The sequence below is a fragment of the Nerophis lumbriciformis genome, linkage group LG04, assembly GCF_033978685.3.
Source record: "Nerophis lumbriciformis linkage group LG04, RoL_Nlum_v2.1, whole genome shotgun sequence".
Classification (NCBI taxonomy): domain Eukaryota; kingdom Metazoa; phylum Chordata; class Actinopteri; order Syngnathiformes; family Syngnathidae; genus Nerophis; species Nerophis lumbriciformis.
Window position 1 is genome coordinate 55154531 of NC_084551.2, and position 16900 is coordinate 55171430.

Genomic DNA, 16900 nt, shown 5'->3' on the forward strand with positions numbered 1-16900 from the left:
TCCACACATTCTTGCCATCTCTGTCGTAGCATAGCTTTCGTCGGTAAAGTGTGCGGAACAAACGTCCAATTTCTTGCCACTTTGGCATCTTTGGGCCACTGGTGCAACTTGAATCCGTCCCTGTTCGTGTTGTTACACCCTCCGACAACACACCGACGAGGCATGATGTCTCCAAGGTACGGAAAACAGTCGAAAAAACGGAAAATAACAGAGCTGATTTGACTCGGTGTTTGAGAAAATGGTGGATTGCTTCCCGAGAGCGAATAATAGAAAGGTGTTTAATTCGCCAAAATTCACCCATTTAGAGTTCGGAAATCGGTTAAAAAAATATATGGTCTTTTTTCTGCAACATCAAGGTATGTATTGACGCTTACATAGGTCTGGTGATAATGTTCCCCTTTAAGTAAGACCAACATTTTTAGAGTATAATAAGTCTCTTATTCTTTTTAATAACATTGTTATTCTGAAGCTAACCAATAATAAATAAAATACTTCTTACTAGAGCTTTTTTGCTGATATTCCGATATGTCTGAATAATGTCTATAATCATGTCTGAATTCCAACTTTGACTTGTGATGTTTAGTGATATTATCATACTTGCCAACCCTCCCGAATTTTCCGGGAGACTCCCGAAATTCAGCGCCTCTCCCGAAAACCTCCCGGGACAAATATTCTCCCGAAAATCTCCCGATTTTCAGCCGGAGCTGGAGGCCACGCCCCCTCCAGCTCCATGTGGACCTGAGTGAGGACAGTCTTTTTTTTATGACAGGAGGACAACAGGGTGACAAGAACTAAATCATCCAGACTAGAGATAAATTGTATTATTATGTTTATCTTACCTAAAAATAAATATGTTTATTAATTTAAAAAAAACAACTAAATACATTTTTACTATATTTTGCTAAAAACATCAAAATTAATTGTATTTTTATTTGTATTTTTTCTGACTCCTTATTACATCCAGCCATAGAATTACACATTAAAATAAATATATTGGAAATAATGAATTTTAAATGATCATAATAATTCATTTAAAATGACCATATTTAATTATTAAAATAATTGCTTGTTTATCAACAACTTTAGAATTTTTTTCATTACATTTTGAAGCTCTCAGAAGCCAAGTTATGTTATATTCCTTAAGATTTATTTATGCAAGTTTGAAGTATCAATTATCTAAACACAGTTTTGTTTGCATATTTTCAGGATGTAGATATATATATATATATATATATATATATATACATGTGTGTGTATATATATATATATATATATATATTTATATATATATATATACATGTGTGTGTATATATATATATATATATATATATATATATATATATATATATATATATATATATATATATATATATATATATATATATATATATATATATATGTGTATATAACCTTGAGACCTCCGAAATCGGAGGTCTCAAGGTTGGCAAGTATGGATATTATAAACATGTGTTTGTAGGATATTCTGCCATCTGTATTGTCAACTCACCCTTCTATGATTGCGTGTCTGCAGGCCAAGCGTTCCTGGCCCTCTCCCCTCTTCAGATCTCCTCCCTGGCTGTCATCTCTGGTCGCCTGTGGGTGGGCACAGGGGGCGGAGCCATCCTCTCCATGCCGCTGTCTGGAAGTAAGTTGACTTTGTCTTCTTTTTTTTTCTTTTTTTTTCTTCTAGTTTATTTGGAACATGAACACACTTACATCATAATACATCACACAATTTCATATCATTTCATTTTACATCATGCCCGAAAAGGAGTAGGAAGAAGCAAAGCTTATTTAATCCTACCCCTTTCCCACTTCAAAGCGTTTACAAATATATAGAATCATTTACTGACCTTTTATATAATAAAATAACATCTATGAATTAGTATGCAACAGTTTTGTAATATGTAATTAATTAATTAATTCAGTCATTATTAACATACTGAGATGAAGAATATCTTATTTTCAATAAGGTTGAAAGTATTTCTCATAATTATTCTTCTTTGTACTCTGTAAGCACAATTATTTTGAACAACCTCTTAAACTGGATCATATCAGTACAATTTTTAACTTCTTTACTTAATCCATTCCATAATTTAATTCCACATACTGATATGCTAAAAATTCTAAGTGTTGTACGTGCATATAAATGTTTTAAATTATTTTTTCCTCTAAGGTTATATTTCTCCTCTTTAGTTGAGAAGAATTATTGTACATTCTTTGGTAGCAGGTTATAGTTTGCTTTGTACATCATTTTAGCTGTTTGCAATTTTACCAAATCACCGAACTTTAATATTTCTGACTTAATAAATAAAGGCTTTGTATGTTCTCTAACATTATGTATTATTCTAACTGATCTTTTTTGTAACACGGTTAGCGAATGTAGCGCACATTTGTAGTTATTTCCCCATATTTCTGCACAATAACTCAGATATGGTAACACTAGCGAGCAGTAGAGAATATGTAGTGATTTTTGGCCCAGGACATATTTTGCTTTATTCATTATTGAAATGTTTTTTACCACCTTATGTTGTATGTTTTGTATATGAGATTTCCAGTTCATTTGATCATCTATTAATACTCCCAAAAATCTAGTTTCTTTTACCCTTTCTATGTCTACTCCGTCTATTTGTATTTGTGTATGATGCTCTTTTCTACTATTACCAAATAGCATTATTTTAGTTTTACTGAGATTCAAAGATAGTCTGTTTTTGTCTTCTCCATCCCAACTGGACTCTTTGGAGTCGTTTGTCTTCCCACCTAGCTGACGTCATCATTTCACGCTCCGAGCCTTAGATTGGCTCCATTGATTACATCCGGGGTAGCCAAACATTTTGCCTAAGGGCCACAGTGAAAAGGTGTCAATGGTCCGCGGGCCAATCAGCAAATTTTACCGTGCAGCAGCACCACGAGTGAGGAAGTTAGCCTCATACCGCCATATATACAAAACCCAAAAGCAGTGAAGTTGTCACGTTGTGTAAAAGAGAATACAACAAATCCTTTTCAACTTATATTCAATTGAATAGACTGCAAAGACAAGATATTTAACGTTCGAACCGGAAAACATTGTTATTTTTTGCAAATATTAGCTCATCTGGAATTTGATGCCTGCAACATGCATACTTGCCAACCTTGAGACCTCCAATTTCGGGAGGTGGGTGCGGGGGGCGTGGTTGGGGCGGGGGCGTGGTTAAGAGGGGAGGAGTATATATATATATATATATATATATATATATATATATATATATATATATATATATAGGAAATAATTGACTTTCAGTGAATTCTAGCTATATATATATATATATATATATATATATATATATATATATATATATATATATATATAAATATATAAATAAAAGAAATACTTGAATTTCAGTGTTCATTATTTACACATATACACACACATAACACTCATCTACTCATTGTTGAGTTAATGGTTGAATTGTCCATCCTTGTTCTATTCTCTGTCACTATCTTTTCTAACCATGCTGAACACCCTCTCTGATTAGGGTTAGGGTTAGCACAAAAGTGCTTTCATCAAATGCACTAGATGGCAGTATTGTCCTGTTTAAGAGTGTCACAACATTGCTGTTTACGGCAGACGGACTGCTTTACTGTAGACGTTCTTTATATTGTGGGAAAGCGGACTCAGGTCCGCATGGAGCTGGAGGGGGCGTGGCCTCCAGCCCCGCCTGAATTTCGGGAGATTTTCGGGAGAAAATTTGTCCCGGGAGGTTTTCGGGAGAGGCGCTGAATTTCGGGAGTCTCCCGGAAAATCCGGGAGGGTTGGCAAGTATGGCAACATGTTTCAAAAAAGTTGAGGAATGCTCATCAAACACTTATTTGGAACATCCCACAGGTGAACAGGCAAATAGGGAACAGGTGGGTGCCATGATTGGAGCTTCCATGAAATGCTCAGTCGTTCACAAACAAGGACGGGGCGAGGGTCGCCACTTTGTCAACAAATGCGTGAGCAAACTGTTTAAGAACAACATTTCTCAAGCAGCTATTGCAAGGAATTTAGGGATTTCACCATCTACGCTCCGTAATATCATCAAAAGGTTCAGAGAATCTGGAGAAATCACTGCACGTAAGCGGCAAGGCTGAAAACCAACATTGAAAGCCCGTGACCTTCAATCCCTTTTGCCAACCAGTGAAGTTGTCACGTTGTGTAAATGGTAAATAAAAAGAGAATACAACAAATCCTTTTCAATTTATATTCAATTGAATAGACTGCAAAGACAAGATATTTCATGTTCACACTGAGAAACTTATTTTATTTTTTTTGCAAATAATCATGAACTTAGAATTTAATGGCAGCAACACATTGCAAAAAAGGCATTTTTACCACTGTGTTACATGGCCTTTCCTTTTAACAACACTCAGTAAAGATTTGGGAACTGAGGAGGCACATTTTTTAAGCTTCTCAGGTGGAATTATTTCCCATTCTTGCTTGATGTACAGCTTAAGTTGTTCAACAGTCTCCCTTCTCATATTTTAGCCTTCACACATTTTCAATGTCTGGACTACAGGCAGGCCAGTCTAGTACCCGCACTCTTTTACTATGAAGCCACGCTGTTGTAACACATGGCTTGGCATTGTCTTGCTGAAATAAGCAGGGGCGTCCATGATAACGTTGCTTGGATGGCAACATATGTTGCTCCAAAACCTGTATGTACCTTTCAGCATTAATGGCGCCTTCACAGATGTGTAAGTTACCCATGTCTTGGGCACTAATACACCCCCATACCATCACACATGCTGGCTTTTACACTTTGCGCCTACAACAATCCGGATGGTTCTTTTCCTCTTTGTTCCGGAGGACACGACGTCCACAGTTTCCAAAAAAACATTTGAAATGTGGACTCTTTAGACCACAGGACACTTTTCCACTTTGCATCAGTCCATCTTAGATGAGCTCGGGCCCACCCAAGCCGGCGGCGTTTCTGGGTGTTGTTGATAAATGGCTTTGGCTTTGCATAGTAGAGTTTTAACTTGCACTTACAGATGTAGCGACCAACTGTAGTTACTGACAGTGGGTTTCTGAAGTGTTCCTGAGCCCATGTGGTGATATCCTTTACACACTGATGTCGCTTTTTGGTGCAGTACCGCCTGAGGGATCGAAGGTCGGTAATATCATGGCTTACGTGCAGTGATGTCTCCAGGTTCTCTGAACCTTTTGATGATATTATGGAGCGTAGATGGTGAAATCCCTAAATTCCTTGTTGAGAAATGTTGTTCTTAAACAATTTGCTCAGGCATTTGTTGACAAAGTGGTGACCCTCGCCCCGTCCTTGTTTGTGAATGACTGAGCATTTCATGGAAGCTCCAATCATGGCACCCACCTGTTCCCAATTAGCCTGCACACCTGTGGGATGTTCCAAACAAGTCTTTGATGAGCATTCCTCAACTTCCTCAGTCTTTTTTGCCACTTTTGCCAGCTTTTTTGAAACATGTCGCAGGCATCAAATTCCAAATGAGCTAATATTTGTGAAGTAACAAAATATTTGAGGTTGAGATGTATACCTGTAAAAAAGCTAGCATGCTAATATTGGACTGCTAACGATTGTGTGTTAAAAAATGATACACCGCCCACAAATTTGGACACCTCTGATCTAGCACTGAGTTTGTCGTCCACAGCGTCTGAAGCAGTCTCCGTGCCGCACTGTGCCGTTGCCGCCGCCCAGCTGTGTTACCATGGTCACCGACAAGCGGTCCGCTTCATCATCGCTGCCCCCGGTAAAGACTTTCTTCATTGGTGGCAGGAAGTTGTCCCCCTGCTGATCTTCACTCGGGCTTCTCTTCCCAGGCTGCTTGATGTCCACGCCCGGCAGCGCCGTCACGCCCGCTCAGCTCGTCCTCAGCGGCGGAGAAGGTTACATCAACTTCCGCATCGGTGAGTCAAAAGGAGCAACGTTGCCGTTTTGTCACCATAAAAAGCACAGGATTTTAAACAAAAATTGTAAAAAAAAAAATCCTGTGTTTTACTCGTTTTACAAAGTTAAAAGTAGACACTAGATGGCAGCAAATGTAGTACAAAATATTGTACTGTTTTAGTTCATTTTATGTAACTAGAAGAGTTGGAAAGGTTTGGATGTTGAAGAGCTGACGCAGAACTGAAATGCTAATGGAATGTAGGATGAATGTAGAAATGGTTTATATGTTGAAATGGTTTGAATGTCGAAGAGTTTGAATTTCCAGGAAAACCGGAATTTGGTTTGGAACTTGGGAAAGTGTTCATTTGAATGTCCAGGATGAGTGGAATGTGTTGATGTTGGAATGGTTTGAATTAGAGATGTCCGATAATGGCTTTTTTGCCCATATCCGATATTCCGATATTGTCCAACTCTTAATTACCGATTCCGATATCAACCGATACCGATATTTACAGTCGTGGAATGAACACATTATTATGCCTAATTTTGTTGTGATGCCCCGCTGGATGCATTAAACCAGGGGTCGGCAACCTTTACCAGTCAAAGAGCCATTTTGACCAGTTTCACAAATTAAAGAAAACAATGGGAGCCACAAAAATCTTTTGAAATTTAAAATGAAATTACAATGCATATAAAGTTGTTTTTTTTGCTTTGTGCTATGTATAAACCAAGGGTCTCTGACACGCGGCCCACACCTTAATATGAAATTTGAATGTTAATGCGGCCCGCAGGTTTTATATGAATGGCGATTGACAGCGTCATAATTGTCAACCCGCCCAAATTTCAGGGAAACTAATCTCTTGAACGTACCGTGATGGTACAGCATATAGCGCCCACTACAACGAGATTGCCAGTTCAACCACAATAGTATGAGGCTTCTGCTTGCTCAAGTAAGTGACAGCAAGGCATACTTGTTCAACAACCACACAGGTTTCACTGGCGGTATAAAAAACTTTAACACTCTTACTAAATATGCGACACACTGTGAACCCACACCAAACAAGAATGACAAACACATTTCTGGAGAACATCTGCACTGTAACACAACATAAACACAACAGAACAAATACCCAGAATCCCGTGCAGCCCTGACTCTTCCGGGCTACATTATACACCCCCCCCCCGCCCCCCACCAAACCCCGCCCACCTTAACCGAAGCACAGAGGGGGGGGGTTAATGTGTGAGGGAGCAGGGTTGGTGTGGGGGCGGGTTTGGTGGTAGCAGGAGTGTATAATGTAGCCCGAAAGAGTCAGGGCTGCATGGGATTCTGGGTATTTGTTCTGTTGTGTTTATGTTGTGTTACGGTGCAGATGTTCTCCCGAAATGTGCTTGTCATTCTTGTTTGGTTTTGGTTCAAAGTGTGGCGCATTATTAGTAAGAGTGTTAAACTTGTTTTATATGACCACCGTCAGTGTAACCTGTGTGGCTGTTAACCAAGTATGCTTTGCTGTCACTTACGTGTGTAAGCAGAAGATGCCAATAACAAGATGCTTGGCTGGCACACTGTTTATACTGATTGTAGAAGGCGTAAAATGCTGTACCATCATGGCACGCCCTTATTATTAATGTAAGGGTGAAAATCGGAGAATATTAATCCCGATAGTTAACTGCAAGAGGCACTGAAATCCGGAAGTCTCCCGGGAAAATTGGGGTGGCCGGCAAGTATGCAGCTGAGCCGCATCAGAGTGATCAAAGAGCCGCATGCGGCTCCGGAGCCGCGGGTTGCCGACCCCTGCATTAAACAATGTAACAAGGTTTTCCAAAACAAATCAACTCAAGTTATGGAGAACAATGCCAACATGGCATTGCCATATTTATTATTGAAGTCACAAAGTGCATTCTTTTTTTTAACATGCCTCAAAACAGCAGCTTGGAATTTGGGACAAGCTCTCCCAGAGATTGCATGAGGAGGTTTAGGTGGGGGAGTAGGGGGAAGCGGGGGGTGTATATTGTAGCGTCCCGGAAGAGTTAGTGCTGCAAGGGGTTCTGGGTATTTGTTCTGTTGTGTTTATGTTGTGTTACGGTTCGGATGTTCTCCCGAAATGTGTTTGTCATTCTTGTTTGGTGTGGGTTCACAGTGTGGCGCATATTTGTAACAGTGTTAAAGTTGTTTATGCGGCCACCCTCAGTGTGACCTGTATGGCTGTTGACCAAGTATGTTTGCATTCACTTGTGTGTGTGAAAGGCCGTAGATTTTATGTGATTGGGCCGGCATGCAATTGCAGTGATTTTAAGGCACGCACGCCTCCAATATTGTTGTCTGGGTGGAAATCGTGAGAAATTCGTGAGAATTGGCAAGTATGACTGGGAGACGCGACTGCTCTGTACTTCTCCGTACGTCCGTGTACCACTCCGTAGAGCGGCGTTTTAAAAAGTCATACATTTTACTTTTTGAAACCGATAATTTCCGATATTACATTTTAAAGCATTTATCGGCCGATAATATCGGCAGTCCGATATTATTGGACATCTCTAGTTTGAATAGGTTGAAAACTGTGGGAATTGTGCAACTTGGAAAAATGTCCCATTCATTTCAATGGGAACTTCCTGGAAATTTGGAAAAGCGGAATTTTTTTTTTTTTTAATTATTAGGCGCATGAATGTCCTGAATGAGCTGAATTGGTTGGTGTTGGAATCGTTTAAATCGGTCAAGAAATGTTGAAGTAGTAACAGTTTTTAATTGAGAAATTGTATTATGGTATTCCTGGAATTTCGGGAAAACCAGGAATGTTTCGAGTTCCTGACTAAGAAAAATGTTTTGACAGTGGAACGGTTGAAATGGGATGAAAAAAGGAAAAGGAATAGTCAAATGAAAAATGTTGGAAATAGTGTTAAAAAAACAAACAGGAATTCCTGGAAATTTGTTGAATGTGAAAATTATAATTTATATGTCCATGTGCTTTGTGGACTTGGAGAAGGCATTCGACCGTGTACCCCGGGAAGTCCTGTGGGGAGTGCTCAGAGAGTATGGGGTAACGGACTGTCTTATTGTGGCAGTTCGCTCCCTGTATAATCAGTGTCAGAGCTTGGTCCGCATTGCCGGCAGTAAGTCGGACACGTTTCCAGTGAGGGTTGGACTCCGCCAAGGCTGCCCTTTGTCACCGATTCTGTTCATAACCTTTATGGACAGAATTTCTAGGCGCAGTCAGGGCGTTGAGGGGATCTGGTTTGGTGGCTGCAGGATTAGGTCACTGCTATTTGCAGATGATGTGGTCCTGATGGCTTCCTCCGGCTAAGATCTTCAGCTCTCACTGGATCGGTTCACAGCCGAGTGTGAAGCGACTGGGATGGGAATCAGCACCTCCAAGTCCGAGTCCATGGTTCTCTCCCGGAAAAGGGTGGAGTGCCATCTCCGGGTTGGGGAGGAGATCTTGCCCCAAGTGGAGGAGTTCAAGTACCTCGGAGTCTTGTTCACGAGTGGGGGAAGAGTGGATCGTGAGATCGACAGGCGGATCGGTGCGGCGTCTTCAGTAATGCGGAGGCTGTATCGATCCGTTGTGGTGAAGAAGGAGCTGAGCCGGAAGGCAAAGCTCTCGATTTACCGGTCGATCTACGTTCCCATCCTCACCTATGGTCATGAGCTTTGGGTCATGACCGAAAGGACAAGATCACGGGTACAAGTGGCCGAAATGAGTTTCCTCCGCCGAGTGGCGGGGCTCTCCCTTAGAGATAGGGTGAGAAGCTCTGTCATTCGGGGGGAGCTCAAAGTAAAGCCGCTGCTCCTCCACATCGAGAGGAGCCAGATGAGGTGGTTCGGGCATCTGGTCAGGATGCCACCCTAACGCCTCCCTAGGAAGGTGTTTCGGGCACGTCCGACCGGTAGGAGGCCACGGGGAAGACCCAGGACACGCTGGGAAGACTATCTCTCCCGGCTGGCCTGGGAACGCCTCGGGATCCCCCGGGAGGAGCTGGACGAAGTGGCTGGGGAGAGGGAAGTCTGGGCTTCCCTGCTTAAGCTGCTGCCCCCGCGACCCGACCTCGGATAAGCGGAAGAAGATGGATGGATGGATGGATGGATGGATGTCCAGGATGAGTTGAATGTGTTCAAAGTGGAATGGTTTCAATCGGTTGTGGGAATTGTGGAAGTTTGAAGAATGTCCCGTTGATTTCAACGGGAATTTCAGAAAAAAATTGGGAATTACGGGAAAAGCGGGAATTTTTTGGAAAATGGTAAAAAACTTGAATGGTCTGAATGAGTTGAAATGGTTGCTGTTGAAATTTTTCAAATCGGTCGAGAAATATTGAAATAGTAACATGTTGAATTGAGAAATAGTATTGCAGAATTTCGGGAAAACCGGGAATTTTCCAGTTAGAAAAACAACTTTGTTTTTTGTCCTGATTGAGAGGAATGTTTTGACGGTGGAACGGTTGAAATGGGATGAAAAAAGGAAAATAAATAGTCAAATGAAAAAGGTTGGAAATAGGGTTAAAAAAAACAGGAATTCCTGGAAATTGGGGAAAAGCGGGATAATTTTTTAAATTATTAAGCGCATGAATGTCCTGAATGAGCTGAATTGGTTGGTGTTGGAATCGTTTAAATCTGTCAAGAAATGTTGAAGTAGTAACAGTTTTTTAATTGAGAAATTGTATTATGGAATTCCTGGAATTTCGGGAAAAACAGGAATGTTTCGAGTTCCTGACTAAGAAAAATGTTTTGACAGTGGAACGGTTGAAATGGGATGAAAAAAGGAAAAGGAATAGTCAAATGAAAAATGTTGGAAATAGTGTTAAAAAGAACAAAACAGGAATTCCTGGAAATTTGTTGAATGTGAAAATTATAATTTATATGTCTAGGATGAGTTGAATGTGTTCAAAGTGGAATGGTTTGAATCGGTTGTGGGAATTGTGAAAGTTAGAAGAATGTCCCGTTGATTTCAACAGGAATTTCAGAAAGAATTGGGTATTACGGGAAAAGCGGGAATTTTTTGGTAAATGGTAAAGAACTTGAATGGTCTGAATGAGTTGAAATGGTTGCTGTTTAAATTTTTCAAATCGGTCGACAAATATTGAAATAGTAACATGTTGAATTGAGAAATAGTATTGCAGAATTTCGGGAAAACCGGGAATTTTCCAGTTAGAAAAACAACTTTGTTTTTTGTCCTGATTGAGAGGAATGTTTTGACGGTGGAACGGTTGAAATGGGATGAAAAAAGGAAAATAAATAGTCAAATGAAAAAGGTTGGAAATAGGGTTAAAAAAACAGGAATTCCTGGAAATTTGGGAAAAGCGGGATAATTTTTTCAAATTATTAGGCGCATGAACGTCCTGAATGAGCTGAATTGGTTGGTGTTGGAATCGTTTGAATCGGTCAAGAAATATTGAAGTAGTAACAGTTTTTTAATTGAGAAATTGTATTATGAAATTCCTGGAATTTCGGAAAAAACAGGAATGTTTTGACAGTGGAACGATTGAAATGGGATTTAAAAAGGAAAAGGAATAGACAAACGAAAAATGTTGGAAATAGTGTTAAAAAATAACAAAACAGGAATTCCTGGAAATTTGTTGAATATGGAAAAATTATAGTTTATATGTCCAGGATGAGTTGAATGTGTTGAAGGTGGAATGGTTTGAAACGGTTGAAAAATGTGGGAATTGTGGAAGTTTGAAGAATGTCCCGTTGAAATTCGGGAAAAATTGGGAATTTCGGGAAAAGCGGGAATTTTTTTGAAAATGGTAAAAAACTTGAATGGTCTGAATGAGTTGAAATGGTTGCTGTTGAAATTTTTCAAATCGGTCAAGAAATATCGTAGTAATATGTTGAATTGAGAAATAGTATTACAGAGTTCCTGGAATTTCGGGAAAACCGGGAATTTTTCCAGTTCGAAAAACAACTTTGTTTTTTTTGTCCTGATTAAGAGGAATGTTTTGACGGTGAAACGGTTGAAATGCGTTGAAAAATGTGGAAGGTGCACTCTCCAGAAAAAAGGGTGGAAATAGGGCTTTGGAAAAGCAGGAATTCTGGAAAGTCCTGGAATTTTTTTGAACTGGGAAAAAGTATAGTTTGAATTTCCAGGATGGTGGAATGTGTTGAAGGTGGAATGGTTTGAATCGGTTGAAAAATGTGGAAATGGTGGAAGTTTGAAAAATGGTCAATTCATTTTGAATGGGAAAAATGTCTCGGAGAACCTGGAGTTCTGGGAAATCTGGGAATTTTTTGAACTTGTCAAGGGAAATCCCGCTCTTCCCGAATAGGCTGAACAGTTTGAAGTTGGAACGCTTTGAATCGGCTGAAAAATGTGGAAGGTAGAGCGCGCCAAAATCTGGAAATGAAAATATGTTCTTAATTGTCTTACCCTGGATTAATAAATGTTATATAAACATATGACTCTATGGAAACTAGGAAGTGAATGATGATATACTACATTTCCCAGAAGGCTTAGCGCGGTAGACAGGAACAGGAAGTAGGGAACACACAAACAATACATATTGAAAGTACCGTATTTTTCGGAGTATAAGTCGCACCGGAGTATAAGTCGCACCTGCCGAAAATGCATAATAAAGAAGGAAAAAAACATTATGCAGCTTTCATAAACTATGAAAAAAACTGCGACTTATAGTCCGAAAAAGACGGTAATCAGATCAATTGTAGGCACTTGAATGTATTACAATATTTCAAACACAAAGGTTGAGCAATCAAAATCTTTATATACAAAACAAAAAGGGTTGTTAAAATAATCCAATAGGATAAAAAAATCCTAATAAATAAATGTAATCAACAAAAAAAAAGCTTATGTAAAGCGATTTAATTTTTTCCAATAAAGATAATAATTTAAGGGCTTTTCTACTTTTAACTATTTTCCCAGATTGAATTATTCACTTAAAATGACTGAAGCAATGTGAAAATGTGAGTTGTACTTCCTGGAATCCTTTTTCATGTATAAAAAATGTAGCTTGCAATATAATTGTTTGCATCAATATTTCAAAGTTGTTTCCGTTACATTACACCTATTTGCTCTTTTAATCCATTTTGTATGTTTAAATAATAAAATAAAATAAAATAGTTCTTGTGTTTTTAGAGTGTGCCATGGATAAAAACCCTTGCTTTAATAGGGCGTCCATCTAGAATTGTTTTATTTTTTTTATATATATATTGTTTATTTATTTATTTCATTATTTATGAAATATTATTATTATTTATTAACTTTTTTTCGTCTAGTCCAGGGGGGCCCAACATGTGTCTAATAATCCAATAGGATAAAAAAAATCCCAATAAATGAATTGAATCAAATAAAAAATATGCTTATCTAAAACTACTTAATTTTTTTTCCAATAAAGATAATAATTTTAGTTTTTTTTTTACTCATAACTATTTTCCAAGATTGAATTATTCATTTGAAATGACTGAAGCAATGTGAGTTTGTACTTTCAGGAAGGGCCTTTCATGTATAAAAAATGTAGCTTGTAACGTAACAATCTTAACAGGAAGTAAGCGTGAGCTAAGCGGACGGACGACAACTGACGACAAAATAGTTGATATATTGTTACACGTCGTTGTTGTTCCTGCACAGGAAACAAACATATTATATACATATACACATAAAGTACACATGTAAGAATCAAGCTAAAGCAACACAACAGTTTGGAATAAACCGTAAAAAAAACATACCATTTGTTGGACATTCCATATAGATGCTACTGATTAGCATTAGCGATTTTACATGGCGATTTCAGACGGAGGTATCTGAAATCGCAACTTAAAGCAAAAAAAATCAGTCCAAATTAGTGTAATTTTGAGATTTTGGACACTTTTCATAATATCCACAAGGTTCAGTGAGCAGGTTGTGTTATGTGTGTTGAACTTATGTTAGTTGCATTTTTTTTCCCCCACCATGACTAGGGAAGGTTGTTTGGATTGTGTCATATAAGTAAATACGGTGCTCTTATTTCTGCATACTTATCATATTTACTCCCATTGTCCACAAGATGACAGTAAGTAAGTAGTATTCCAAGTCTGCCTGGTATTTAAGGTTCATTTGAAAGCACAATGCTTTGTTGAAGCTATGACGTCTCGCCGGATAAATTGACGAGGCTGGCGGGCCGTACTTAAAAAATAGCCTGCATGTCAACTTTGTGTTATTAATGTCAATATTTCAACGTTTTTTTCCGTTACATTACACCTATTTGCTCTTTAAATCAATTTTTTATGTTTAAAAAAAAAAAAAAAATAGTTATTGTGTTTTTAGAATGTGCCATGGATAAAAACCCTTGCTTTAATAGGGCGTCCATCTAGAATTGTTTTCTTTTTTTAATATATATTATTTATTTATTTAATTATTTATGGGATATTATTATTATTTATTAACTTTTTTTCGTCTAGTCTGGACCTTCCATATAGATGCTACTGATGAGCATCAGCGATTTTACATGGCGATTTCAGACAGAGGTATTTGAAATCGCAATTTTAGGCAAAAAATATCAGTCGAGAGCTCTCTGGTTACCTCAAAAAAAATGGTACGGTGGGACATTACGACGCAGAAGTATCATTTTATCGTGCCAACTGTAAGAAGTTGTTGATTGTGACTTCCTGGAGGTTATTTCCTGTCTCATTGCAGGAGACGACGCCAGCGACGACGGTGTGCCGGTATCTCAGGCCGCGCCGCAGCGATCGGAACGCAGTCACATGATCATCTGGTTGAATCCCGCCTCCGCCATGCCAAGCTGTGTCCTCTAACATCTGCTGGGTGCAACAAACTTTATCAACCTCTCCTTCGATCGATCCAAAAACCCAGAAGCCTTCATGGTTTTTTTAATGGGAATGTTTTCTGTTCTTGACACATATATTTAATCAACAGGTCAACTCATATCCATAATGTTTGGATTATGAACATTATTTAATTTCCTTGTCAACTGGAAGCAGGACAAAAAAAATCAGCTTTACTTCACAGATTATTTTTTTTACATATTGTGTATTTTCTGTTGCGCCAAGTACTTTGAGTTACAAATACCTCCACATATGTATTTATTTCTATGACATGGTGTTCATCTTCTGCACAGCTCAAGCAGAGACATTTTTCCTACATGTTCCTATGCAATATTTAAATACAACCTGCCTTTCTTTCTTTTTTTGCACAAACGCTATCAACTTTACGCAAACGTGATATATGATTAGTACCTTCCAATTTGGCTTGTTCAATATGATAAGAGCACTAAAAATGAATCATTAAATATGAGCCATTCCGAGAAATAGAATGTATAAATGCAGATACAATTCACTGTAAAACACGTTTGACGGGAAATAAAATGTATAAATGGAATTATTGTAAACAAAAACAAAACACTATTTTTCCACTGAGCCAACTGCACGTTGATCTGATTGCTTGTTTAATAAATACAAATTAAAATATAATTAAAGCTGCAAGCAGCGATGGACGGGACTGACTTTGAGGGCTCATAAAATCCAAACCGGAGCAGTAATTAAAACTCTTTCATCGACTTTTAATCAGAAGGGTTCAATCTCTCTCCTCTGCTAATTTGAAGCCGACACGACAAACGCGCTCAGGAGAGATAATGTTTGAAAAAAGGTGACTGTTTTTACTCAACTTTTGTTTTGAAGGGGGAATTGCAAACTTTCTGTTGATTTTTGCTGGGGGTTGATAGTGTAAAAAATATAGGTCTAAGTGAGACCTACATAGAGGTTTTTGTTTCATGTCTCTCCAACATTCCTACTGGGAGTTAGAGGCAGTTTTGTCTGTGTTTTCTTCCTAGGGGGCGCTAGAGCGCAATTTTGAGTTTTGGGGTTTGGTTTTTTTTGATTAGATTGCAATTTTCGCCAGTCCTGATGTGTGTGTCCAATCTGGTGAGTTTTGAAGCATGTTAAGGGGGTCAAATTACAGTTCAAAGAGGCGGCGGTATAATAATAAACGCTAGAAATTCAATAGGGTCCTCTGTCCCTAATTACGTTGAAATCTTGAAAAATAGCATTTGTCAGTCCTCCGAAAATTGGAATATTTTGAGTCAAACTCTTTAAAAATATTTATGTATTTTCATATTTATGTTACCTTTTAGAAATAAAATACTTTAGTGGTGTTACATTGACATATTTCCCCTGTGACGATCCACCGGAAGTTCACATCCGGTGCAGGCCGTGGGAAGAACAAGTAAGTACTTTTATGTACATTTGACATTTTGACTATTTCTTTGGGCACTGTTGAATTCTCAGCACAATCTTTAAAGCACATTTTTGTTATTATTAATCTCTAATGTGCTCAGTGTCAACATGCTATTATAAACTATGTTCCACGTATTTACCATTCTACGATAAAGAGTCATTCCAGTTAAAAAGCATTTTGTCAGCCCTCCCAAAATTTGATTTTACCTTGGAATATTTTGAGTCAAACCCTTCAAAAATTTAATGTATTTTCATATTTATGATAGCTTTTAGAAAGAAAATACTGAAATGTTACACTGACATATTTCCCCTGTGACGGTCCACCGGAAGTCACGTCGTTCACATCCGGTGCAGGTCGTGGGAAGAACAAGTAAGTACTTTTATGTACATTTGACATTTTGACTATTTCTTTGGGCACTGTTAAATTCTCAGCACGGTCTTTTAAGCAATTTTTTTTTATCTCTAATGTGCTCAGTGTCAACATGCTATTATAAGCTATGTTTCACTTATTTACCGATTCTATGATAAAAAGTCATGCCAGTTAAATAGCATTTTTGTCAGTCCTAAAATTTGATTTTACCTTGGAATATTTTGAGTCAAACCCTTCAAAAATGTAATGTATTTTCATATTTATGTTAGCTTTTAAAAAGAAAATACTTTAATGGTGTTACACGGACATATTTCCCCTGTGACGGCCCATCGGAAGTTGTGTCGTTCACATCCGGTGCAGGCCGTGGGAAGAACAAGTAAGTACTTTTATGTATATTTGACATTTTGACTATTTCTTTGGGCACTGTTAAATTATCTGCACGGTCTTTTAAGCACATTTTTTTTATTATATTTTTATTTT

At 38.2% G+C, this 16900-nt stretch overlaps 2 protein-coding genes across 3 annotated transcripts in view; both read left to right on the plus strand.

Annotated features, from left to right (window-relative positions):
• Positions 1–15867, plus strand: part of LOC133604250 (C-Jun-amino-terminal kinase-interacting protein 4) — an 84684-nt gene extending 68817 nt beyond the window's left edge. The window contains exons 25-28 of the mRNA XM_061957443.2: positions 1532–1645; positions 5647–5745; positions 5816–5902; positions 14495–15867. Coding sequence (XP_061813427.2) covers positions 1532–1645; positions 5647–5745; positions 5816–5902; positions 14495–14613 — 419 coding nt within the window. The 3' untranslated portion in view covers positions 14614–15867. The remainder of the gene's footprint in view (positions 1–1531; positions 1646–5646; positions 5746–5815; positions 5903–14494) is intronic.
• A 134-nt stretch (positions 15868–16001) lies between these two features.
• Positions 16002–16900, plus strand: part of ccdc106a (coiled-coil domain containing 106a) — a 35116-nt gene continuing 34217 nt past the window's right edge. The window contains exons 1-2 of one of the 2 annotated variants that reach the window (XM_061957461.2): positions 16002–16039; positions 16381–16420. The gene's annotated coding sequence lies outside the window, so the exon portion shown is untranslated. Of the gene's footprint in view, positions 16040–16380; positions 16421–16764; positions 16797–16900 lie in introns of those variants that run through there. The other variant, XM_061957468.2, reaches the window with a different exon arrangement.